This window comes from Manis pentadactyla, chromosome 3 (assembly GCF_030020395.1).
Source record: "Manis pentadactyla isolate mManPen7 chromosome 3, mManPen7.hap1, whole genome shotgun sequence".
In the NCBI taxonomy this organism is placed as follows: domain Eukaryota; kingdom Metazoa; phylum Chordata; class Mammalia; order Pholidota; family Manidae; genus Manis; species Manis pentadactyla.
The window spans coordinates 199,346,797-199,374,714 of record NC_080021.1 but is presented as its reverse complement, the minus strand read 5'-3'; the positions used below and the strand labels follow the sequence as shown (position 1 = coordinate 199,374,714).

At 40.2% G+C, this 27,918-nt stretch overlaps 1 protein-coding gene across 1 annotated transcript; it reads left to right on the top strand.

Moving 5' to 3' along the window:
• Positions 1-289: 289 nt before the first annotated feature.
• On the top strand, positions 290-27,918 carry LOC118921528 (thioredoxin domain-containing protein 8-like). Its single transcript, XM_057498915.1, has 5 exons — positions 290-9,441; positions 14,279-14,338; positions 16,709-16,774; positions 26,527-26,592; positions 27,515-27,918. Exons 1-5 carry the CDS (start codon positions 9,322-9,324, stop codon positions 27,575-27,577), a joined length of 375 nt encoding a protein of 124 aa, XP_057354898.1. The 5' UTR covers positions 290-9,321; the 3' UTR covers positions 27,578-27,918.

Genomic DNA, 27,918 nt, shown 5'->3' with positions numbered 1-27,918 from the left:
TTTACAGTAAACCAGTGATCTGGTGAGTAAAGGTTTTTCTGAGTTCTGTGAGCCGCTCTAGTAAATTTATTGAACCTGGGAGGCGAGGTTGGCACGGCATTTGAACTTCTGATTTATAGCCAGTCGGGTAGAAGTGCGGGTATCCACCTGTACTCGTAATTGGCAACTGAAGAGGGAGGACAGCCTTTTAGATTTTTACAAGAAGCATTGGAGTCAATTATACAGTAAGCCTTTTATGAAATGAGAGGGTGACATGGAAAGTAAATAAAGACTCCAGCGTTCTCTGATAAAAAGGTAACAAAGAGATCGTTCAGTAGGAAAGAAGCAGTGTCTTTTAGCTTGAGCAGTCTTAGTCGATTCCTTTCCTTGGCATTCTTTCTTAGTGACTCCTGTGCCTCAGTTTATCCAGAGGACCACTGTGGTCCTTATCTGTTTTCATGGAACAAGTTTGCTGATTCAAGCAGATCATTTTCTAAACTGACTCACAAGTGCCATCATCCTCACTCGGAGAGCCTTTCTACCTAGGAACAGGCATTTCCCTGACCTCAGTCTCTGTGTTCCAGGTCTTTCCATGCCCGAAGGAAAAGCCAAGGACTTTTAGGATCAGCATCTGAGAAGTGTGGGATAGCAATGTGCATGTTTCTTCTTGGTATTATTACAGTAGGTAGATAGCCAGACCTGAGCAGGCAGGGGGAGGCGGACTTCCGCCAGTGTTTACGTGGGCTAGATGCTTGCCTATGTTCTACCCATTCCCTGTAAGCTGTTCTTGGGGAAGGAGGGGAGTGAGAATATAGATAACAGACTGGCCAAAACTGGCTGGTTCAGGCATGGAGGAGAAATTGACCAAATTTCAACCCAAGTACATTTTATACTCATTGACACAGTAAAAATTACAGCTCCCTGCACCATGACAGTTCTAGGGAGAACCAAATTTAGCCAAAATCCCTCTGCGCAATGTGACGGTGAAGCAAGCCTGAACACCAGAAAAAGCTCCACCTGTTCCCTTTAAAACCTAACCCCACTTAGTGAATATTTATCTCCCTTATTAAAAAGACTCCCCATTGTTTCCTCTGCAGGCCTCCCTCTGGGTCTGCCTGCACTCCAACTCTTGGGCATATACTCTTGTCTTTCTCTGAACTTTTATCCTCCAAATTAAATCTCTACCATTGTTTGTGCCCATCCTTGAATTCTCTCTCGCAACAAAACCAAGAACCATCTCTGGCAACACTATTACCACAGTTTCCACAGATCCCACAGCAGTGACCGCCAACAGCCCACAAAAGCCAGAGGCACGAGCGTGCCCTATGCTGTCAGCAATGCCCTGTGATGGTAATAATTGCCATAATACTAAATAACTCACTTTTGTGAGCACACTGCCTAGGGCACAGTTTTTGGCACATGTAATTTCATCACTTCCCTGAAGGCACAATGCAGGGTTAGATGAAGAGTAAGAATGGTCTTTTTCCATCTTGGTCTTTCATTGAGTCCTTGGCCGCTTGCCTGTCTTTGTCTCCACAAGGTCAGAGATGTGTACTACTCACATTGACCATGGAAGTGACTCCTGCCCCATTACTGGCTCCAGGGCCAAGTGTCTGTCTCCCTGCTACATCGCTGAGACTAGCCATTGGCCCAGGGACCTAGCAGTTTGGCTTCCTTGTAATAAAGGGATCACTGAAAGTTACAAATTCCCATTCCTAGCAAATATGCTTGTTTATTTGGAATAAACTTTTTTTCTGGTAAGTAACTCCCATCTGAATATTGCAGTTGCACTTGGTGTTCGAGAAGAACAGTTGTTTCATTTTTCATCAGTATCACAAGGCTGATCTTTAGTTAGTTCACCCAGAAATGGCCAGTTAAACCACCTGTTAAATTATTGGACTATATAATGGCTGATAAGTAGCCTCTGCCCCCAGCCCTACCCCCACATCCCACCTCATTGAGGCTGACCCAGTCCCTCCCCAGGACACCCTGGATCTCCCCCAAATCCACAACTGAAGGGGCGAATACCTGACAGAGCATCTAGCTGAGCAGAGGCACAACTGCTGTCCACGCTAATAGATCGGCCACCACATCACTCAGGGTATTCAGTATTTTAATGAGGCTCCTGCATCATTATGGTGTTGAAGATACAATACACCACACCAATATAAACCAATCCATTTTTTAAAACTTTCTAGCCCAGTGTTTCTCTAACTTGAACGTGCAAGCACCTGGAGGGCTTGTTAAAGCACACACATCTGGGTCCCACCCTCACATTCTGCTCAGTCAATCCAGGGTGGGGCCTGAGAACTGGCATGTCTCCCAGTTTCCCAGCAATGCGGGTGCATTGGCCCAGTGACCCACAGACAGCTCCCTGGTAGAGAGTCTCTCCAGAGCAAGGAGATCCCTTAGCGTAAGACCACCCGGGGAGTCCTGTAAGCAGAGTCCCATTCAGTGGATGTGGGGTGGGGCCTGAAGTTCTGCATTTCTATCAAGCTCCCAGGCTATACCACTGTCTACAGGAAGAGACGTCATCCTTAAAAATCCTTTATTGTCTCTGTACTCAATACCTGTCGTATCCTCCTCCTCTCATTTAAAAGAATTTTTTTTTCACTTTGCCCTCCTTTGCTCTTCCTCTCTCCCTTTGCCAGCTTTCTTCCTTTCTCTTTCTTTCTTTCTTTTCTTCCCGCTTAGTTTTTCTTGTCGATTTTTCAAGATTTAAAATTCCCAGTCCATTCTCAGCTTCCATCCCTGGAGACATTTTTTAAAAGAAGAAAGAAAAAAAACAAAAAAAGATACAACCCTGACTTCCCAAAAGGAGGCTCCACCCAGGCCGTTTTGGAGACTCACGGTGCCAACGATGAGGTCAGAAACGAGTCTGGAAAAGCCACGTGAGTGCACGTCAGGGAAACAAGACAGTCCGGAGCAAAGGGAAAGCCTGGGTTGCCTTCCTCTAGAAAATATGTAAGCAGTTTTTTCCCAGGACTAGAAATGTGCCCTGCTTACCGACTAAGCACTCTTTCTGCAAACCAAGTAAGAGATGTCTGTTTCTGTGAACTTGGCCATTTTCTGGATTTTAATAGAACTTAATGCTAGTTGGGAATAAAGAGACTTCTGTGAGCCATCAGCTTGTCCCCTCCCTGCCCTTCGGCTGGGCAAGCTGCTTAGTAGTAAATTCTGTGGAAAAGTCCACAAGCCCTCTCACTGAAGGACAGAGTGCTGGCCCCGCATTGCTCAACTTCCCTGAAGCCAGTTTGTGACTTTAGTAGCTGTGTCTGAGAGTTAATTCTGTACTATTTTCTTTCCAAGTTCGAGAGCTAATTCTATAAGGAAAAGGAGGGAAGAAATGGTAGGTATCTTGGTGTAGAGAAAAAAGGAATTCCCTGTATTTAGTTCATCCATTGCTATATGGCTTTCTAAGAGACCTGCATAATTTAGCTATGTGTTCCTCCCTGAGTGACAGGTGACCCAGACTTGGATTCTAGATTAATTCTAGCGAGTATAAGTTATCTAAACGTAAACTGCTGTACCTCTTCCATCTCATCCATAGAGTGGACACAATCGCCTTAATTAACTGGGTTGGTAAGATAACAAAAAGGCAAATGATACCTGTAACTAAGCCCACACGTTGGAGCAGTGATTCTCAACTGGGGGCTTGGAAGATGTCCAATATGTATCACCATCCATCTGTCCTTCTTGGATGAAAAAGAGAAGAAGGTGATATGATCTTAAATATATAACCACGAATAAAATTTCTGGCTGCAATGGCAGAAGCATCAAAGTCAGGGGGTCTCAAACTTAAATGCTAATAGAAGCCGGGCAAGTCATATAAATAAGTAAAATGCCCTAGAGGCCAAAAAAAAAAAAAAAAAGAAGAAGAAGAAAACAGAAAATGGACAAAGACATTAGAAATACTTCAAATGTCTGTTATTGTGGTAGAAGACAGACAGCTGCACACCCACAACAAAAATGGCATCTTGCCGTTCTGCGACGAGTTCCTGAAGCGACAGAGACAATAGGGACTGAAGTCAACCGGAAAAAGGAGGCTCCCTCTAGAGGGGCAGCTACTGCTCTCTCCGCTGCAGTGATCATGCAGCACCAGACTGAAGGCCCAGTGTTGCCAGATCTTAAGACTTTTCAAGATGAGTAAGAAGCTTTGTTTATACCTAAAATACTCCAGTTGATAAATGTTGGCCAATAGCCATCAAAGGCTTGGGGACAGCAAGGTTACAACCTGTGCTGTTTTTCCTTTTCAGAGTTCTGCCATCTCAGAAGGGAGCTCATTGAATTGCTGTTTGTTTTCTGTTCTCTAAGAGGAAAGAAAGCCCTTTCTGAAGTATACACTTGGAAGCCAGAATAGAATACACACCTTTGCAGGCTTGGGTAGGAACGCTATACACTTGACTAGACTTCTTCATGTCTGTTAATTCTCACCATATTCCTGTGAGGAAGACATCCCCATTTCACAGATGAGGAAGTAGAAGCTTAGAGAAACAACAATTTGCTCAAGATCTCAGAATAGCAGCACTCAGACTTGAAACTGATTTTATCCAAGTTGGTTATCTCTCATATTGTCATGAAGTAGAAAAATAATATTTGTGAACCGACATGCTATTTCCATGCTCTCCCTTGTCATTTCAGGGCATTAAGGAATGTTTTGAACCTGAACATATTGGAGGCCAGAAATTAAATTCCTCAATCCTAAAGTTAGATTTTGTTCTATTATTGTGTACCTTATGTGAGACATTTTTTAACACCAATGGCAATGTTAAGTCAAACACATGCAGTTTGACCCAAGTGGAGAAATTTCTGTAATATTCTATCTCAATGTTTTCCAGGTAGGTATCAGAAATCCCTTTAATAAATTGGATTAAGCTTAATCCAATTTAAACTGAAAGGGAATTTACTATTTATGGAGATGAAAATTCCAGATTTAGATTGAATTTCCAGCAATGCTTAATCCAGTGGATTAAGATATTGCCAAAATCCAGCTTTCCACTGTCTCCTTACTGCTTTCTGCAATATTGGCCTTAAACAAAGATTGGGTTCCCATGTGTTTTGTAATAGCTGCCAGCCAGCATTTTGTTTATTTGCAGATAAGGTAGGAGAAAATTTTAGTAACTCTGTCATAATGTGCCAGGAATTGTTCTCTTTTGCTTGCTTCTTCTCTCTTTATGAACCCTTTGCCTAGAGATAGGATGTTGGTTGGATTAAGATAATCAGGGTCTAACCCTGGACTGATGGTTAGATTAATCCCATACAGACAGCATAGCTGCTATAAAATGGAGGAGAAAAAATTTGCTACAGAAAAATCAACATTATTTTGGTGAAAAGTGGAGGAAATGGGTTGCTGGGAGGCAACTGACAAATATCCACTACAAAAGCCAACTTGGTCTGTGGCTGTACGAGAAATACTCCTACTTCATTCTTCATCCAACACCAGACAGAAAGGCAGGGCACGTAACTCATTCCTGAGAGACCTGACTGGAGGTATAGAAAAACCAGAAAGAAGGATTTTGCTGGGTTTGTTTTTCTATAGAATTCTGCCATTCCTCACTTTTTTCTTATTGTTGCTGCTGCTCTCAAGACTTGAGGAACATGGGCCATGGCCATGTTTGGGTTTTTTTCCGACATTAAATTCTAAAAAATGACAAATCACCCTGTGCCAGGTTTGTTTTTGTTAGGCCCACCAGCTAAGAATGGTTTTTACATTTTCAAAAGATTGTAAAAACAAAGAATATGCAACAAAGATACATATGGTCAGCAAAGCCCAAAATATTATTTTGGTCCTTTACAGAAAAAGTGTGCCAACCCTTGATCCAGTCCCTAAAGTGAAGTTTTATTATGTCTTAAATAATTACAGCAAAATAACAAAATTTAGAGAGTCTATGTCCCACAAAACCACATTTACAGGAAACACTATTATAGGGTTAAGGCTTTAATATTTTTCTCAGCTGTGAAATAATCCCTTCAAAATCCTAAATGAAAATACCTTTCATCTATTTAATATTGTCTTGCTTGTTTCTCATTTGGGGGTTTCCGGGGATGGAGAAGGCAGAGGGGGACATGGAAATAGGGGATAGAAAATCAAGCCTAGACGGTGTTGATTCTGCTTACATGGCCTGCCGCTGGGGGATTCTTGGCTGACCACGTGGTGACTGAGTAGTCAGGGCATAAAAATGAAAGGAGCTTCGAATGTGCCAGAGTTCTAGGTTCTGAGATGTCATGTTTAATGATGTCATAGAGAAGCTACCCTTATGTTCCAGCTAGGATCCTATAATTAAGGAGAGACAGCTGCAGGGGGCCAACTGAGCCAATAGGAGTTTCATCAGCTGATCCCAGGTGGACATGACGGTGCACGTCATTAAAGACATGGCAAGTATTTATTGGGCTTCACTGGCTATTTCAAAAGCGACCCATCTTGAGAACAGATCTGGCAAGGATTATTTAATTGAGTGATTAAATAATTAATTAAAGGATTATTTCCTTCATCCAGTACTCCCTTGTTGCTCTGTAGCAAGGGGAGATTTTTAAATTCTTGCTCTTTGTGTTGTTTGTTGAGAGATGGTGCAGTCTGGAGAGCAGCCGAGGTGCACATGGATCACAAATCCCCATGTCTTGCTCTGACTCTAGCTGGGTCCAGGTCAGCTCCTGACATATCCCATTATGTACCTTATCCCACTAATTCCACCATAGTTGCACCTGGAAAATCCCGTGGAAGTAAAAGAGTCCACCTATTTCTCTTATCCTAGGAGAGAGAACAGAGACCCCAGACATGCTTATGGGATGGAGTAGGAACAATCATGGCCGGTAGTATCAACAAGGCCTTCAGTGGTAGCTTCTAAAGCCACTTTCTATCCATCGTCCAACATTACTGCCACAACAAATCTAAATACATATACAGGCCGGGGATAGTCTTCATTTTTAAAGAAGAAAATTGCCTCTGTGGTTAAGGTTCTACATCATTTAAAGGTGGAGTGGGAACTAGAATTCAGATATTCTGTTGCCAGGCCTCATCTCATAGGAGGGAAGAACTGGAAGGAAGGGGGAAGGCATAGGACCAGGGCCTTCCATCCACCAACACCTTCAGACTTACATTTTTTCCCCAAAATACAGCTATATATAAGGCCACAACATGAGACTGACCAGATTGCAAGAAGGCATTGCCATGTAACTTTGATATAAAAAAATGTTTTAAAATAGCCCACATTTGCTAATGTTTTTGGCAGTATTGTTTGTAATTTTCGGGGAATCTTATGGAGTAGCCCTCCATCTCCTCTTCAGAGACATCTCCTGAGGGCCTGCTGTCTCCTTCAGAAGTCACCTCCTCTTTGACATGGGGCCTTGGCCACCCAGACCACAATTGTGATCCAGCTTGCATCCTTCCTACTTCATTCTTCTCCTTCTTTCTTTACTGACAGTGATCATGAACACGCCATATAGTTTACGTGTGGATCTTACCACCAGCTTCCCTCTCTAAATGTAAGCTCCAAAAAGGCAGGGAAATCTGTGTCTGGTTTCTGCCCATAGCTGAACCCCAGCAGCATGTCCAGGACCTGGCATAGCGCAGGCCTCAATAGGTGTATGTGGAGTCAGTATGTATATTATGGGGCATTGCCTTCAGAGAACCTAGCCAAGTCAAATTCATGGGTCCAGCTAGACCAATTTACACCTAGTAACTACCGAGAAGTGGAGGCAGTGGGGGCTTGTGAGGATGGCATCTGCCTTACAACTTCAGAAGCAAGTGAGCAATGATGGCTTGGCATGGCTTTCTGCAAAGTTAATTACCCCTGTCCTGTAAAGTTAATATACCCCTTGAGAATATGGGTAAAGGAAGAGTGCATGTCTTCTTTGAGTCTTCAGTTTCACCTGCTTGAAACTAACTGAAATGGTAACATAATTGTCAGAACTCCCCTATTCTAGAACAGTGTGCCATTTGTATGGAATTAGCTCCATCCCTTATTCCAGTGATAGGTCCTTCTTGACTTAGTTCAATTAGTGATCCCATCCCCCCATCTTAATGACTGATCCAGGGATAGGCGCAAGATGCAATTAGGGCCGGTGAGAGGGAGAGGGAAACCCATTACTATGAAGACCTCAAGAGGTGATTATGTGGGGTGGTGAAGGAAATGGACTCTGGAGTCAGGATGCCTAGATTAGTAACCCCAATGATACAGCTCGCTAGCTGGTCAAGCATGAGAAAGTTAATCAGCTTTCATTTTACTTTTTTACTGAAGTATAATTGACATACTATTAGTTTCAAGTGTTTACAACAATCACCTGAATTTCAGGTGATTCAGCATTTATATACTTTACAAAATGCTCACCCACAAGAAATGTGATTACCATCTATCACCAAACAAAGTGATTACACTATCGTTGACTGTATTCCCTGTGCTGTCCTTTTCATCCTCACAATTTATTTATTTTATAACTGGAAATTTGTACCTCTTGATCCCCTTTACCTATTTCTCCTGTAAAATGGAGATAATACCCAGTCCTTAGGGTGGCTGTAATGAATAAAAGAGAAAATACAAGGCACAGGGTAAATTAGCTACTACTGCTGCAATACCAGTGAGAAGAGGAAAAATAAGTCTCCAGCAGAACACTATATATTAGCAAATCATTCCTGCATCAACAAAGCACTCTGTTGGCGCTTATAACATGCCAGCTAAGGACCACAGAGGTACAGGAGTGAATCAGGAATGAGTTCTGTAGGGACTGGTTGGGAAGATAAGCCATGCAAGAAATAACTAGAGTAGGACAGCCACTGTTATGAAGCAAGCAACTTGAGAGACAGTGATCTGAGGTTCTAACTTAAGTGATATGGACAGTGAAAAATTCACTTAGGACACTCAGTAAGAAGCATGTCAAATCCTTAAATGGATGGCTTTCACTATGGCTTTAATAATGATCAACCCCCAAAACAAAACGAAAACAAGAAATTATTCAATCCATTAGATTAGTTCTTCTCCTTTTAAAGTTCACTATTAATGCATGTCTACTCATTGTTTTAAAAAAATCAGATATAGATGTCCACGATTCACCCCTGACCCTCCACCCCTCATTCTGACTGCCCAATCTCGGTTTCTCCCCAGAGGTAATCAGCCATTACCAACTGCCATTTGGCACCTAGACTCCTAATCATATTTTGTGGATTTATCATCACTTCCACATACTTACAAAGATAAATATGTATGACCCCAGGGACGTTTAGGAAAGGTTGGGTCACCTGCAGAACAATAGGGTGGGGCAGGTCGTTCAGGTTTTTAAGAACTAAACTATCACTTTATTCTCTGCAAAACTTTATGAGATTAAGTGATTGTGCATGTTTCCTCATTTATGTTCTGGTCTCAGGATGAATTCAAAGCATTTTTGAAAGCTGCTGGATGCAAACTTGCAGTGGTTGAATTTTCAGCAAAATGGTGTGGTCCTTGTAAAAAGATTTGTCCTCTTGTACAGGTAAGTATCATCAGTATCAGTTTCAGTTTTAGAAGGAATTTAAAGTCCCCAAATCATGTTTCCACTGAACCTCAAAAGTTTGGCACTTAGGAGCCATTATGGAATCATAATTTTTTGAAGCATCCTGATTAACCTGAAGATAATATACCAGAATCTAATTAGATCATTGGTACACATATCAGAAAATTAATGCTATTTTTCTATCGATAATTCTGCAGGGAACATCAAGATGTGCAAAAGAGAACAATTGTACAAATGAATGGATTATTCATAATATGACATTTAACCAAAGTTACAGTGTTCAGAATTTCCAAATATTGGACTAAGTTACAGATAAACATGATACTTGGTTTTTAACTATAATAGAGAATTAAAAAGTGCCCCCAATCCTTCAATCCTGTCATCAGAACAAACTATATGTTTTGCATATTCCTTTCATGTCTGATATACTTTATAAAATATTTTAATAAAATATTTTATTTAATTGTTATAGTATATTTATAATTAGATCTTTTCCCCACATTCACAACGGTTCATGTTTTGTATAGATTCTCCAGATTATAATTTTAATGTCTGTACAGTGTTTCATCTAGCTTATTTCCCTATTACCCATTTAAAAGTGTTCACCATTTTATTGTTTCTGGTGTAACACGCTGCAGAAAGAACCTCAGGGTATTTTCTTTTCATTTCTCCTTTTGTGCACATGTAAGGTCAATTTTGTGAAACCTATTCTTTCAAATATAAAGAAGTTTTGATTTCTCAACCCAACTGAACATACTCTATTTTCAATGAGGTTTCTCACATTTCAACTTTTTTGACTAGAACCCTTGAGTGCACTTTAAGTCATTCTAACCACAGTTACAACCTTTGCCATTTAATTAAAAATAAACCTATATCTAAATAGAGAAAGTGGCTACGTGACATCTCAACATCCAATTATGCCTAAAATTCTTTTACTATCCAAAGGGAACATTTTTAATATCTGATGGGCCCCTCAAATCTGACACTCAAAATTTTGAGTGTACAATATTTGGCTTTGGGAGTATAAATACACTCATATGCCACAGTCAAAGCTGGTCAAATGCCAAGAGCCAACAGGAGGCATTTTCATGAAGTGCAATGAAATCTAAGGTTTGACACCGTCTCCTTTCCTTCGTACCTTCAGTCCTTGAAGGCGGGAAGAGCTCAGCCAGTCACACCCAGGCTCCTGCAGCTACTCCCACGGCCGTCCTTGCCTCTAGCTCTTTGGACATGAACCTCCCAGACTATACTAATTTGAATGGGCCGTCTGTTTCCGGTTGGCATCCAGATTAATACAAACATAGTTTTTAAATACGTTTTGGTGCATCCACACTGTGAAGTACTATTCAGATGTTAAAAGAATCAAGTAGACCCGTATGTAATGATGGGATTGTCTCCAAGATAACATTTAAGTATTAAGTCAAAAGAGTACAGTGCAGAGAAATGTGTGTGGCATGGTCCCAGTTATGTAAAGCAGACACATATGTGTATGTGTGAATATATATGTACATGTGTATATATACGTAAATACAGACATATTTATTATATATAGACAAAAGGAAGCAGAAGGATACTTATGCAACAAGTTTTTTTTTCTGTGAAAGAGAATGAAAATTGGGAGAGGATTACGAATTTCTTGTTCTGCTTTATTTTCTTTTCTTGTACTGTCTGAACTTTTGCAATACAATGTATTCATTATCATGTGTGTAATTTTTTTTAACTCATAGTACATAAGGGCGTTAGAGAAAAGGCTCTCCTTTCTCTAGGTCACTTTATCAGTTAGAGATCAAAGCAGGAAACAGAGGCCAAATTAGACAGAAAAGGGTTTTCATACAAGGAATTAAATGCTAATGAAGTCATTGGGAGACTGATTGAACAGGCTCTGGACTGGGGCTCCATGAATGACTCAGAACACCACAGACCCTCTGGGGCCTCTAACTTTGCTGTAATCAGAAGTAAGGGTGAACCAGCGAACACTACTGGAACCACAAACCACCCACCCACCAACAGAGCTGCAGCCTCAGTCGGGGGATCAGAACCGGAGCCCAGAAGTAACTGCTGCACCCCCTGCTCTGGGCATCCAGGAAGCTGATGCCTGGCCACTGGACTGGGCCCAGTACAGCTGCTGCAGCTACAACCTCCAATGCAGCTGCCTTCCAGTATCCACAGTCTTGCTTTCCAGCAGGAACATCCAAAAACAAAAAGAAGGTAGCTTCTCACTGCTGCCTTCCAAGTCCGACTGGCATGCATCTCATTGATAAAATCAATTTGCATCTAGAACTCTAGCTGCAAGGGAGTCCAAGGAATCCACCCTTTTTTTTTTTCCTTTCTCGGTTCTGCAAGAAGGTGGAATGGAGGCTAGCTAGCTAAACCATTATTCAAGGTGGGGCAAGAACTCAAGACATACAAAAACTAAAAGTTTACTACCCATGGAGTCTCTGCTAAAGGATGTGTTACAAGGAAAGAAGTGAATCATAAGAAACTGTACGTGCTGAGAAGTAACTTAAAATTGCCTTGAGTAAACTCCATAGTCCCATTTGATCTGGGCCTTGGTGACTAAGAACAAGAGTCAGAAAACTTTTCTGTAAAGGATCAGATAGTCAGTACTTTCAGGTTTGCTGGCCATATGGTCTTTGTCATAACCACTTGCTTTCCTGTTGTAGCACAAGGGCAGCCAATGGCAATACAGACACAGCAAAGCACAAGCAAACTGTGTTCCAATAAAACTTTATTTACAAGACCATGTAGAGAGCTGGATTTAATCTAGAAGGTGCTGACCTTGTTAAGAGGATCACCAGGTATAGAACCCTGAAAAGAACATTTCTAGGAAAGGAGAGGTTATAAACGTGTTGGGAAATTGCATGGTGTCATCACAGGAATGCAAGTAGATCTGTGAGGCTACTGTGTAGTGTGCACAATGGAAGTCACAACAAATGAGCTTTGAAAAGAAAGTTGGGGCCAGATCAAGAAGGAGCTTGTGCTAGAACTTAATGAATGGATATAGAAAGCCAAAATAGAAGAATTTTTAAAAGGGTTAGCCATGATCAAATGTGAGTTTTGGAAAATTACTTTTGGCAATATTGTATAAGCATGGGTTAGAAAGAACAAAGGCAAGTTACCCAAGGTGGACAACAATGAATAACAGGTATGCCAAAACTAGGGCTGTGGTTTTTAGATAAAAAAGAAAGATTAAATTCAGGAGACATTTTAGAGTTAAGATCAACAGAATAGGTGACCAAACAGGAGCATAGTATGCATGAGGAAGAACAGAGCAGAAGGAAGATGGGGGATTGAGGAGCCTCGGTGGATGGAGTGGGGTAATGACGGAGGCAGTGTCTGTAAGGAAACCCCAAACTATCAAGGAACCCATCTCTCTACCATGTCTTCTGGCTGCTACTTGATACAGAAATGACAACTGCTGTATCCCCGTCCATTTCCTAACAGATTTGGGAGGCTCTGAAACTTCATAAATAGACTGACCCTGGGAATTAGATGCCTACACAGGTCAAACCCATTCTTATGACTCCTACTGGGGAACATCCACACATCTTCAAACTTGAAAAGTTCAAGTCAATTGCCCTAGAGTTCTTGAACAACACCATTTTCCTGCCAGGTAATCAGCACCTTTTTTTTTTATCTGAAAAGTGCTCTGAAACTCTAAAGGCCTTTGTGTCTCTTATTAAAGAGTTTTTCCCCAATTTCACCATCTAAATGGGCCAATGAAGAAAGAATCCCCACTTCAGTTGCACCCCATGGACAAACAGCCAGAGAGAGTCCCTATAACAAAACTCTGCACGTGTCCACCTTGTCACCCAGTCATGCTTCTTTCCGCTTCTCCATGGGAACAGCCCCCAGGGACAGCTCCACCTGTTGCTGTTTCTATCTGGGCAAGCTCCGGACACCTCACACCACTGTCAGAGAGGTCCCTTTTGAAAGAGATCACTGGAAATGCTTGAGGTATGATATTAAAGCAAAGAAATCAAGATGCTATTAAGTGTCCTTAAAGTATGAATGCAGCTGTCTGAGAAAACAAAACCCAAGAGCTGACATTTTACAGGCTGCTGCTGCATCTGTCACCCCCAGACCCATCACCCACACCTTGGTCACCGCTGCTGCCAAAGGGGCTTCCAGAACAAAACAGAAGCAGAAAGGAGTTACTTCTTCTGTCCTCCCACCTTCCATTGTCCTTCAAGTGCTTCCCATTGGCAGAACCTAACTGGAGGACAGCAAAGGATTCTGGGAAATCTTGCTTCAGTACCTAGTAGAGCACAGAATGATGGCAATGGGGCAGAAAGCAATGGGGCTAAGAGTCAGCACAAGTATCTTTATGTCGCCTCAGCCACAAGAGCCTTCTAGCATCACCGGCACCACCATCTCCCAAAAAGCCTGGCAAGAGGAGATGGTAAAGGCCATTTGGGTATTTGACCCAGAGATGTGTATTGAAGACCACTGAAGGCAGGCACCATGCCAAAGGAAAAAGCTGCTGTCTCTCCCTCCACCCCACAGGGTACGTCTGTGCCGACCACATACATTTCACTGTTCCTTTGCTTTTATATCCTTTTCCAACTTTGAAACTCTGATACTCAGTTTGGCTCCCTAGACTCTGGTCCTGCTATTGATCTTTGCTTGACCTTGGCAACACCCGACATTTGACTTTGGTGCTTCAAGCTCTAGGCAGGCATAAAATGACAGAATGATGCTTCACTGTCTTGGGAAACCTGTTGTTCATTTCTTATTTTTGCCAAAAGGCATTTCTACTGTGTAATTTGACATTAACATTAAGCTAATAGGGAATTTTTATTCTTTTATTTTGAAGGCAATGTCTCTGCAATACCAAAATGTAATGTTTGCTAATGTGGATGTGGACTATTCTCAGGTAAGAATCTTCAATCTTTCCATGTGGATACATAAAATCAAATACAATGTCATTGAAAGCACTGTCTCAGTGATTATCAATTTAAAGTGAAGGAGAATTTCACAATTTTTTTTCTGATAAACTGTAGTGAACTCCCTCATAATGCTCTTGTATGTTTTGTATTAATTAAAAAAAAATAAACCAGCAAATAAGTGGCTCTCCTGCTGCCCCCTTCCTTCCCATACTGTGGCCAACTTCCCTATCAGTCCCAACACTTTTTACCACTTGCCTTGAGCTCTGCCCCAGAATCCTACTCAGCAAAGTTGCTCTAGGCAAACACTACTAGTTGGTTGGAGTTGGGCTCAAGGCAAAAAGTGATTTTCATCCCGGTAATAGATTATTAATCAATTTCTAAAGCCTATTCCTCTTGCTACATTTTATGCTTTTTGTAGGTTTTTTTGAAAATCACAAGGAATTCCAGAAAATCCTCCCCTCATGACCCTAGAGCCTTCCTTTCTCATCCCACCCCCAAAATAATCAGCCTCATGTATTCCATCCATGTATACCTTATTAGTACAATGTGTCTACAAAATTATTCTTTTTAACATTTTTTCATTCAAAATGAGGAAAAGTAACAATAACAAGTGGCCCATACATAGTTAGATTGAATTTGAAATTTAGAATAACAAAAATCTGTTATTCATCTGTTCTGCCCTTTGATAGTTTTGTGACCTATTTTTAGTTAACCTTGATAAACTTCAGTTTCTTCATCTGTAAGATAATTATACTTAACAAAACATGAAATGAGATAAAATACATAAAATATATGACATAGTGCTCAGAACATAAGAATTTTCATTTCTCCATTTCCTTCTAGCTTCATTAAACTGGACAGTGTTTAATTGACCTTTAAGCTGAATCATATATTAGGCATTCAGAATACATAGCTAGGATCATTATCTCTTTTGTCTTTTTTTATATTCACAGAGCTGTGCAACCATCCCTACAAGCAATTTTAGAGTATTTTCATCATTAAAAAAAATTTTTTTGGAGTTTTAGCAGTCATCTCCAGTTCCTCCCATCACCCACCCCAACCCAGGCAACCATAAGCCTGCATTCTGTCTATAGATTTGCTTATTCTGAACATTTCATATAAATGGAATCATACAATACATGGTAGTTTGTGACTGGCTTCTTTTAGTTAGCATAAGTTTTCCCAGTTCATCTATGTCATAGCATGCATCAGTACTTCATTCTTTCTTATTGCTGAATAATATTCCATTGTATGGATATACCACATTTTACTTATCCATTCAACCATTGATGGACATTGAGTTGTTTGCACTGTTCAACAATTATGAATAATACTGGCATAAACATGTTTGTGTTTTCATTTATCTTGGGTGTATATTTAGGAATGGAATCATTGGGTCATATGGTAACTCTTTAACTTTTTGAAGAACTGATGAACTGTTTTCCAAGGCAGCTGCACCATTTTACATTTCCATCAGCAATGTATGAGGGTTCTGATTTCTCCATGTCCACACCAATGCATGTTATTTTTTGCCTTTTTGATTATAGCTCTTTGTCTTTTAAGGTAAAACAAAATGTCTTTTAAAGAAAAAAAATTTTCTTTAATAGTAATTTAATTATTAGTTGTCATCGCTGTGGTCATGAAAACTATAACTGTGTGTATGTGTGTTTTATAGCTGTCAGAGGAGAGATTTACTAACATAACATGACAGGTTTATGGAAAGATTTTTGGAAATTTTTAGAAAGAAATTCCAATTCTGTTGATCCTGTAAGTGGCTTTCTTTTGACTCCTACACAAGACAAACAAAAACTGATATTTGAAAGCAAATTGTAATGGAGTAAAACTATTGGAATTCTGACTTATTTTCTTGTCTTTTGACCCATCTTTCACAAAGATGGGCAGTAAGGAAGAGAAGTGCTTAAAAGAGAAACATAAACCTTACTGAAAATGTAAGACCATTATAGCATCCCAGATCTCAAGTCAGATATAAAGATGCCTTTACTCTATCATATTTTTTGCAATATGCTCTCTCCATATTGGGTGCCACCAGAGACCCTCTGCAATCTTTCACAAGCTCATTTAACCGATCAGCATCCATTCTCTTTTGTCCTCAATCTCACACCCCTCTCCCAGAGCTCTGGGATGAGAAAGCTCTGGAAAGCTAGGAACAGTCATTCGGTATTGTAACCTTCCTGGGGGCTTTGAGGATATGTTAGAAAAGCTCATTGCAGGAGAATCTATAAAGGGTTAGCTATCCCTGGGCTTTTAGACATGCTTTCCAAAAAGTCCTCTAGTACTATACATGGTACAGAGAGAGTACCACATTTTGACTTCATGCCATTTATGTTCTTTCCCAGGAGTTGGCTCAGACTTACCACATTAAAGCAATACCCACATTTCAGATGTTCAAGCAAGCCCATAAGGTATGTTTCCATGGTAACTGGCAGAGTTGAATAGATTGTAGAACCATCAGAATCTAAAACGAAGGTCTGAGGTATCCTGGGTGGATAAACAACTACCTAACGTTGTAGTTCTTAGTTTCTGAACTTGACATATTAGCAAGGGGTAAAAACAAAATAAATGAAATATAATAAATCTCCTCATTTAGACCATTTGAGGTATCCAAATCCATAAGAAATATACCACTATTATCCCTATCTGGGCAGAACCATCAAAAAAAATTTTACAAGGAAGGACATGATGAAAGTCTCACACAAGTGTATATAAGTTGTTAATAACACTTGGGGAAATGCTAAGCAAAACGATCACAGGCAATATAGCCTGGTGGTGGAGCACACAGGTTCTAGATTCAGATTTCTGTGGTTTGAATGCCACTTCTACTACTTCTTAGCATTTTATTTAATAACCTCTTTGTATCTAAGTATCCCTACACTTAAAAGCATGGATCAGAGTAAGTTTTTCCCCCTCACAGGCTTGTTGTGAGAATTAAATGAATTAGCATGGCTAAAGTTAATTAGTCACCCATCCTGACACACCCTAGGTCCTCAGTAAGTTATGATAGTTAACTTAAAGATGTTAATGAAACAGAATGTCTAAAATTCTTTGATCTGTGCTGAAACTAGCAATTGACACCTGTACATACCTTAAGAAGGGTGATCTTGAAACACACTTAACAGGAACAAACTGTACATTCCCTTTCACACAACTATCTCACTCTTGGGAACTTCTGCTACAGAAATACCTCAAGGAAAAATAAACAGCTAAATGAATAGTAATTGTAGCAGTACTTCTAATAAAATATGGAAATAAGCTAAATGTCTTTAGCAGAATGGCTAAGTGATTTATGATACATCTACTCTATGAAAGAGTATACAATTAAAAAGTGTTATGATGAACATACGTAACATAAAAAAATTTAGGCATAAACCTTGTAAAGATTATGTCTGCAATATAAAGAAGGAAAGCATTTGATATGCCAACTGTAAAATTTGATTTTCAGCTTCTATTTGCTTTTATATATTTGCTCTAATTGGTACAGTAGTTTTAAATAATTATTCAAAAAAGCCTCACTATTCCCTCTCTTGAGTTTTTATTTGAAAATTGAGGCTATTTAGTAACAATTGCACCCTCAGCTCCCCCTACCTACATGTCAAATTGTTTATGGATCATCCTTTATTATCGTCTCCTTCTCTCCATCTCAGAAATGAAAATTCATCATCTGCTTTCCACAATGGATTCCATCCACCACTGCTTGGTTGCATTCCCTCCCTTCTGCATCAGGCCTCCATCCACAGTTACCCTCTTTGAGACCTGGTACTGTTTTTGCCACCACTGCCATTCTTCATTCTCTATTAATGGTTCTCTGATTTTCCTCCAGGGAACCACACTTTTTCCCATTCTTAGTCCATGTTCTTCCTCAGAGTTCCATCTCCAAGCCTAGACCAGTCAGTGAACCCCATCCCCATTAGGAAAAGGCCCTTGATTCCAGTTGAGCCAGTCCAACCCCAACCAGAGCTAATTCTAGGACTTTGCTTCTGCAGCTAGGTTAAAATTTTCTCTTTTAATTTCACTGGATTCAAACTTGGAAAGATAGGAGGCTAAAGGTACTACAACTAGCTTGGCACCATGAGAACCCGAAAATGAAGCCAACATACAGAGGAAAGCAATCAAGATAGGAGGTACCAATGGCATTGCTTGAGCCCTGACTCCATCCATGCCTGAAGCCTGAACTGCCCCCATAGATTCTTCAGTGATGTAAACTTTCCATTGCTCTTTCTGTCACTTGCAACCAAAACATTTCTAATGAATATATCTGATGTCCTGTCAGACTCCTTTCCTTAACTTCATGGTTTAGTTCTTGAAATAGTAGAACACATTTACTGCTTCCAATTCTCATTTTCTACTCATTTCTCATCTACTCTCTTGAAAGTCACCAAGATCTTCCAGTGCTGAATTTAAATAGCCATTTCTTCAGTCTTGTATACCTTGGTTACACCATTAACTAAATGACTTTAAAAGCACCATTAGCTAAACAACTTCTATATGCTGGAATCTTCCTCCTCATTTGACTTCTAGCCCTAATTCCTTCCCAAGGTCTCCTCTAGCTTCTTTGTTTCTACTGTCCTAAAAATAAGTGTTTACCAAGGTTCCGTTCCATCTTTTTCCCATTCTACCTCTTCTCTTTTAGTAATTTCATCCCTGCTTCTAGGTTTGCCTGTAAATGCTGTTAACGCAACCAATTGCCGTAGCACTCCTCCATACCCCCAGGGTCACACCTTACCACCATTCCATTTTCCAAACAGATCCTTGCACAGCTCCATATATGTCATTCCTTTATTTGAAATCTGATGTCCCTCCCCCTCCATGGCCTGCAGAATCAAGACTAAACCCTTGTATTCAAGCAACATAAATTTCTCCATAATTATGACCCAGTCTGCTTCACCAAGCCCATTTCTATTTGACTCAGATCTTGACTTGGTATATTTGTCTCAGACTATTCCAAGAACTTGGAGGAGTTCATGTCTGATTTGAATCCCCAGTATCTAGAAGATCCTTCCTAAATAGAAAAATACTCATTTTGTGTTTGTTTAAAGAGTGAACAGATGAATGAATGCTGCTGTCTTTTCCCGGCAGCCCATTGCCAGCTCTGCCTCCCTTCCTGATTCTGTTCTCATGCTGATCCGACTCAGGGAAAGTTGTCTCCAGCTTAGAACAACTTTCTGGTTTCACGCCTTCTGCAGATAATATTGCTTGAGGGATGATGCCACTCAACAATTCATTCTCCATTTATGAAACAAAAGTTTGGGTTCTCAGTTGCTTATGTGTCCAGGCTCTTAAGAAAATCCACAGTTATGCTTCTGAGGAAAGGTTTGGCCCTGCTTTACCTCAGTTTTTACAGAGGTGGAAGAGCTCTTAGTTGTGTGAGAGGGCCTCTTACAAACAATTATTTCATAACTGGTGTCTATAGGGCATGGATCCCTTTTGAACTGATGGAACAAAATGCCTTATTTTATGGATCACTAAGGATCTCATTTAAATTTTCTGCCAGTTAGCTAATGAAAAAATATTAACTGAATTAATGGCACCATCCATGAAACTGAGCTGCCTCCCTATATTCTAATTCCAGAGTCATCCAGCAAACTTGTGACTATAATGTGGATCTTCATGTCCCAAGAAATTTTCTTGAGAATCAAGTTTCCTATTGAATATTACTAACTTAGGATCTTGGTTATAAGAGTTATCTTTTTTTGAAGAAAAAAACTTTAGATCACTTATGTCACAATATACAAAAGAGTCTATTTCTAAACTTTGGATATGTGATATCTACAGAAAGAGTCATACATATATAAATTTATATCTACATCATTTGAAAGCCTTCGGAAAAGATTGATAATGCTGGCTCCATTTGACAAGCAATACCAATCTTCAGTGCAAAAGAAAAAGGCCAAGAAAGGGGGCAGGAGATATTGCAGAGACAAATTACAGATATTACAGTTTTGCAAATATTTAATCTCTTTTGATTTAATTCCCAGCATATGATCTATGAGGCCCATATATATGGGTTCCCAATTCAACCATGGCATCCAGAGCTACAATCAGACCATGATACCTCTGAGGTTCCTCTCGAGTTCTAGCGTACAGTGGTCTGCCCAGGAAAATCGGTGGAACCAAAGGAAGTTTAGAGTAGCCAGGCAAAAAACAGTTCATGTGAATTTCCTCTCTCAATAGAATTGACTAGGAAGACTTTCAACGACATCTGCTGTTTTGCTAGGATTAGAGAAAAATTAAATGTTATTTCTTTGAGATCACTTCCATAAATATGCTCCTCCCTTTCATCTGGGACAGTACAACTGAAAATTGACTTACTGAGACAGTTAAGTACTACCTTTCTAATACTTAAAAAAAAAAAAAAACTAGCATCCAGTTTCTATTAAGGTTGTTTTAACAAACGTCCACATTGCTGGTGAAACATCTCACAAAGAGCCACCATCCATTATGCCTTTTTAAATATACATTGACTAAGAAGCCTTAATGAGAATTCCTCAGAGAACACAGAGTTAGGAGAATATTGACCTCCCTTGAAAAATATGACCTGCTTCCTTGCATTAGATCAGAAATCCCTGTATTCTCTTCCTGTGGCTGTCAATAATTTCAGAATTGTCTCTTGTAACTCAAATACAATAGCCTCCATTATCCACAGTTTCCTGGAATTACCTAACTGCCATTCCCACACTGCATCATCCTCTAATGGTTTGGTTATTTTATCTTGCCCTCGATTCTAGCTCATTTTAAGTATTTCCAAACTACTGAGAATGTAAACAAAATAAAACTTTAAAAAAGTAAAACAAATGAAGCTATATAATAATGAGCTAAGGCCCTGGTGTATAATGGGCATTCCCTGGTGCTGGAACTTTTCATGAAGAGGTTGGATGAACATCTGGCAGAGATGTGCTATAAAAAATAGCTGTAATTTTTTCATAGTTTTAGGGCAAGGGATAGCCAGAGCAAATTCCAGGTAATAAATAGGGTGAACTTGTTCCTTCCTGCTGTATTCCTGAGTATTTTCATCTAGGATACCACATCATGTCCCAGTAAGGTTAATTGTGGTTTAAAAAAAAAAAGTATATTTCTGTGGTATCTTCCAGATGGGGAACCCAAAACCTTGGCTGGATTTTGTAACCAGAATATTACACTGTATTCTAAGTGCTTCATAAATTTGTTTTATTGACCCTCTTAAAATTCTATAAAGACTATAAATTCTCTCTCTCCAGAAAAATATACAGATGCACATAAAAAATACACATGTGCATATAAACCTAGGGTGTTCAATAAACCTCCAAAGCACACTGATAGATCCCCTAGGTTGATCAAGCTGGTTTGAGGCCAAAGTTGGTGAATGTCTGTGGAGTAGAGGAAAGGCAGAGTGACAAAGACTTAGCAAGTCTTGGCCAACTGCTTAAATGTAGACAAACCATCAAAAGTTGGTTCCATCTTTCACTCTTTGTTATGAAAGTAAAATGGTTTCCCAAAGCACTTAAGTCCACTCATAAGAGTGATGGGCAGTGGGTACATGAATGCTAATAAATTAGTTACTCACAAGTGAATGATTCAGAACTGAGCTTTCATATTAAGTGGGAGTACGCTCTCACCCTTATGCTTGTGAACTACAGGGCTCCAGCTGAGGTCATGGAAGTCATTCCCTCTTGAAGTAGGTACAGAGATGAAGAGAATCCCAAGTGGGTGGCATAACGGTGTGCTAGAAAGAGGGCAGAACAGCAAGTAGAAACCACAATTCCGGTGTCTTCGAGGGCCAGGCAGGGACAATAGGTAAGACAAAGGAAGTGAGGAAGAGGGTTGTCCCTGGAGAATCACCCTCCCAAACGCTTGTTGGTCAAAATCAGTGCTTGACCCCCCCCACCAAAAGAATGTCTGCACCTAGTTTTTGCCATCTCTGGAGTCAGACAGCTGTAGTTGAACCCCAACTCTGCCTCTTATTAGTGGGTGACCTTAGGAATGTGCCTTAGCCACTTTGATGCTCCATTTCCTTGTCTGTGGCATAGAGACTATATCATGTGTCTATTGTTATGAAAATTTGCAATAATGTGTATAAAGTGTTTTAGCACTGGACTTAGTACATACTCTAAAATATAGCTACTATTAGAACCCCAGAATCTATCTATGCACTGATTGCTCTGAAAATTTATAAATAAATAGAAATTTGACAATAATAAAGGTTATAAGAAACCTCAAAGCACTTTGAATAGCTACAATATCCATTTAATCTAAGTCATCCTAGCATTCAGGAGTTACCTACTCAGTCATAATGAACCTGTTAAGGATTGTGTTACACACAGAGGAGTTCTGCATGAAAAAAAAAGTCAACTCTCACATGGTCTTTAGGGCTTCATAGGGTGCAGATCCCTAAGGAGAATTACGCCTCAACCCCGTAAGCAGCTGATACACTGGCAGAGATGAATTGACTGGAGGGGGCAGGAACTAAGAAGGAGGGAAAGCTAGAAGTGCAGCAACCCCTTAGCTCCGTTTAGCAACCCTAGCGGCATTGCTAAAGATGCTGCTCTCAGCTTTAGCAACCAACAGGCAATAGTTACTTATGCACCTCTTCTCTTCAATGCAGGGAACCACGTGAGACAGGATATTGGAAGTAGAGGGTGGAATCCTGTCCTTATTTGAATTTTTGCTGTTTCGTTCATTTTGGATGTTTGCGTTAATTTTTAACTTCTACAAATATTCATTAAAATATTTTTTATCTTGATTACTGAGCTTTTGGAGTCCCTTAAATTTTGCATCCTAATCCTATCCCTGTTCTTCTCTGAATTTTAAATCATTGAACTATAAGAGTGTTTCATTCAGTGACTGACCAGAAGGACTTTCAAGACTCCATAGCAGGCTGTGCTCATAGCTAAGATTTATTATTACAAAGAATGCAGAGTGAAGGCATTAGGAAAAAAACTTGCGTTGAAAGAGTCCAGAAAGGTTCAGCAGGGACTTCTACGTGTTCTTCCTTGTCCAGGGACATATAGGAGTGCTCCTTTCTCTCTAGCAATGAACTTTAAGGACATGTGTGGGATGTCTCTGCCTGGAGATGCCCTTCTGAGTCTCAAGGTCTGAGGCCTTTTTGTAGGGACTGGTCACATAGACATATCTTGCCAGGCAACCATTGCCTCACAACCAGATATGACAGTGGAAACTTAGGACCCCGAGAGTAAAGCCAGGTACACCTCATCAATACTGATGTGCATGCAGATCAACTGGACAAGACAGTGTGGCATGGTCCATCACTCCAGGTACACACAACAGAATCATCAGTCACCACCACAAAGAGCACTTGCTGGAGGTAGGAGGGTGGGCCTGTTCCTTGGGGTTGGTGAAGGATCCATCATCCATCATGGTTCTCTTTCTTAGGCCCCTTCAGAGGTGGTTTCTAGAAGGAGAAGGACAATGGGAGGACAGCAGGCTTGTCCCTTGATCAAAACACCCACAAAAAGGGAGAGGAGAGGCATGAAGTTATTCCTTTGTCTAGTTTCAACTCATAAGCTTGCTTCTGAACTTGGAGAGAAATCAGGGAAGGGATATAGGAAACAGACATATTTTCCCAAGCCTGGATAGTTGAGCAGATCTTCCAGTGGAAACATGAGAACAGGAGGATAAGCCATTGAAGGGAAGGACCCTAAAACCATTATCCCTGAGAACAAAGTCCCATCGATACCTCCAGTAACAGGCAGAATGGCATCTCTGGCCAGAGTCCAAAATCATTTTTCCTATTCTCTATGTGGGTTGAGATGAATTCCCATAACATTAGACTCATGTTGCTTTTTCCCTTCAACAGAAAGCCACATTGTACTGAGTAATGAGCTCTCAGTCAGCTTCACGTGTCTCAACAACTTCAGTTGATGGCATAGAATAAGGTTGGCAAACTAAGGCCTCAGGGCCAAATCTGACCCTCCACCAGTTTTGTAAAGTTTTAATGGAACACAGCCATGCCTATTCATTTAAATATTGTCTATGGCTAGTTTCATACTACAATAGCAGATTCGATTAGTTTCAATAAAGACCATACGGCCTGTAAAGCGTAAAGTAGGTATCATCAGCCCCCTTACAAAACAGTTTGTCAACCCCTAATGTAAAGGAAGAAAGCACTTCCATCACTATTTATGACACCAGTGCTGTAAGAAACATATGCAGAGGTTCTCAATCAGCCACAAGATGACGAAAATAATGTTTTGCAGAAAGGACATTATTGGAACAAGTTGAGAATAAGGCCAGTTATAGATTGGAAAGAAATTAGAGAATAGATTGCTTTTATATGTTTGTTCATTGCTTGAATTCAAGTGTATATAAATTCAACCTGTTTGAAACAGACTATTTCTAAGAGCGCTGCCTTCTTGGTTTGATTTCACTCAATTCCAAAAACCTTCACTGAAGTGCTTGCATGTGTGGGGCCTGCCCTGGGTGTTGTGAAAGTTGAAGGGGAAGTGTACAAACACCTGCAGTGCTATTCGGATGCTTCACGGGAGGGAATGGGTCTGCGTGGAGTCAGAGAAAGAAGCCGAGGTAGGATCAAATAGTAATTAACATTGCCCACCTCTTCGATAGAATGCTGAGAACTTTTGAACATTCTCTTGTTCGACATATCCTTTCCATTTTAATAATGAGATCTAATGCCTTAGTAAGCCCTTGGTAAAAAGAAAAAGAGCATCGTATTATTACAAATTATAAAATGGTACTGTACATGTGAACATTTCTACAGCCATCTCCCAAAAAGCATCTTGTGTTGGTTGGTTGTGCTTTTCTGTTTGCTTTGTTATTGCTGATGTTGCTTTGAGGATTTTGCTGTTTTTGTAGTTGTTTTTAATTCTGTACAGATGTCCAGAAAATCGTTATGCTTTCCTACAGCTGGCCCAAATATAACTCCAGTGGTCACTCAACCAAATTGCAAATCAACTAGTCAAGGCATTTTATTATAATTACTCTCTGGTGCATCATTAGTCAGACTCCTTAATTTATATTCTCAGGAGTCCATTTGTTAGGAAAGGAACACCATCTCCAGACCCTTTATATTTTCCCAATCACAGCAATAGTCTTTTTGTAGGTGATTGAATGTCTTCAGCATTTTAAAAAACTGCCTCTAATTGGATTCAGTTGATGGGTAAATGGGGCGAGGGAATCACTTTGTTATTCTGTTCTTGTGTATGTTTGAAAATGTCCATAATAAAATGTTTTTTTTTTAACTATTGTTGGACATAGGTAGCTGTCTCCAAGAAGAGAAGCCCATCTTTAGGAGCCCTCAAACTTTCTTTGGCTCTAAAATGCCCTTTGGCAACAAGGAAGATCCTAAGATAAATATGCAACATCAATCCCACTAGAATTATTGTCATAAGGGTAACAAAAATATTTTCTTATAGAGCACTGGGGGACCAGGGGTATGTCTAGAATTACATGGCAGTAGTCATAGGAAACAGACTTACCAGGGAGCTCCTCATCCCTGCCTACCAGTGTCTCTCCTCTGCTCAGCGGTCACACGGGCCTTCACTTGAGTCAAGTTACTCCTGAAACAGAGAAGTAGAGGATAGAGACACAGGAGGAATCGAGGGCAGAAGCTGCAAGAGAAGGACTGCAGATATAGGGACACCTGCCCTTCCAGCTCCCATGGGGAAAGACAGTCTTAAGACAGAGGTGGCAAAACGTCTCACACTCTGCATTCCGTCCCAGCATTGGTTAGAAATGATGGATGAATTTCCTTTAAGACCATACTGAGCTAAGATGTCCTGTTGTCAAGTGAAAACAGTTGAAAAGCATGTTCCTCTTTCCCAACCTTGCGCCTTATGGAGCATGCTAAGGCTTCCGTTGCCTCCCAGTGGTCCCTAGCTTCCTATCAATAGGCTCACTTGGCTGAGCTTAGCATCCTATGCCTGCTCCCTGCCAAGTCTTGTCATTCGGGTAGCCAGTCCCTGCCTCCATTTTTGCCAGGAGTTCCTGTCTTGGTACCTGGTCTGGCCTTAGAGGATTATGAGGCTCCCTTCATGCCTAGGGCCACCAGCAAGCTGCCGCCTGACTCTTAGGAAAGGAAGACTTTTGCAGATCCTTTGTAACATCTTCTTCCCCTGGCAGCCAGGGCTAAGAGAACTATAGAGAGAGGAGATGGCTACAAACCACACAACCCAGACAAATTATGAAATTCTGCACCCACCCTTAGGTAACCCTATTCTCAAGACTCAAAAGAGCAATTTGCTGTTATAGAAGTGGATTCGTGGGTAAACCGGTAAGTGAAATGGGATCAGGACAGAGTCACAAGTCTGGGGTTTCCCTGCAAGAAGTAGAGTGAACCGTGAAGTCCACGGGAAGCACGCAGACAGAATGCTGCTGCCTGGGAAAGCAGAATCATTAGATGTGGGGGTAGTTTCTTTTCTGCTGCACCCTGAGCATTCAAGTTAATTCTAGACTTTTCCAAAACCTGTCCCAAAGTCCTTACACCATTTCTGGCTCCTAAAACCTCCCTTGCTGAAGCCTTCACCCAATCCCAGCCTTAGTTTACCCACTCTCTTCCTTCTGTCCAACTATATGACACAACTGGTACTAAAGAGATAATGAATAGTAAGGGTCTTAACTTCTATATTTCATCAAATAGAAGATGCCCATTGACAGATGCACCATTGAACACTATTGAAAAGTGTTTCAAATAAAATATGCTATCTACTGCACTCTGATGCAGATATGTGAAAATTTGAAAATAAAATTGCTCCTTAAAATCAATTGATTATCATACTGTTACCTGGGCAAAGGTCAGGGAATGGGAAATCAAAAGTCATTTGACCTCTGGCAAACTCTATATAAATTTAAAAACCCTCACTATCAATGTATAAAAAAGCTCTGAGAAGTTTCAATGATTGGGCTTCCTCATTTCCAACACCATTATATATTTTAAATCTTAGTTTAGAAGAATATTATGGAGATTTATATAAATCTGGCAAAACACTAGCATAAACAATTTTGAAAAGATGCCAAATAATTAAAATATCATGAATGTAATGTATTTATGTGTATGTGTGTATATTTAAAGTATGTTGCAGACAATGGAAATGAGCAGAGGATCATTTTACAAACAGGAGCAAAACCCTCAAAGCTTTAACATCTTTGTAATATTTGAACCAATAAATATTTCACCTTTGTGTGTTCGTGAACAGATCTTTGAATTTTGTGGAGCTGATGCTGAGAAATTAGAAGCAAAGATTCAAGAACTAATGTAAGCTGATCTCTAAGACAAAATACAGTTGCAACATTTTAAAAGGCCATATTGAATGTGTTTGTGTCTTTATTTCTACCAAATATAACGTTCTTTTGGTCTCCTAATGCTTTATAGGTTGGAAGTACACATTGCAGTCTCACTGAAAAATTGCTTAAAACTCTTGCAATATCAGATGTTGTGTCATTTCCATTCTCTAACTTGGCCCTTCTACTTTACTCTGAGCAGATTTCTTAGGTAATGTTTTTATGACCCTCACAACAGAGGCCCTAAACAGCTAAGTAATATCAGTTCATTGAGGTTTTCCAGAGAACTGCCAAAGGTGAAATTCTTCACAATGATCAA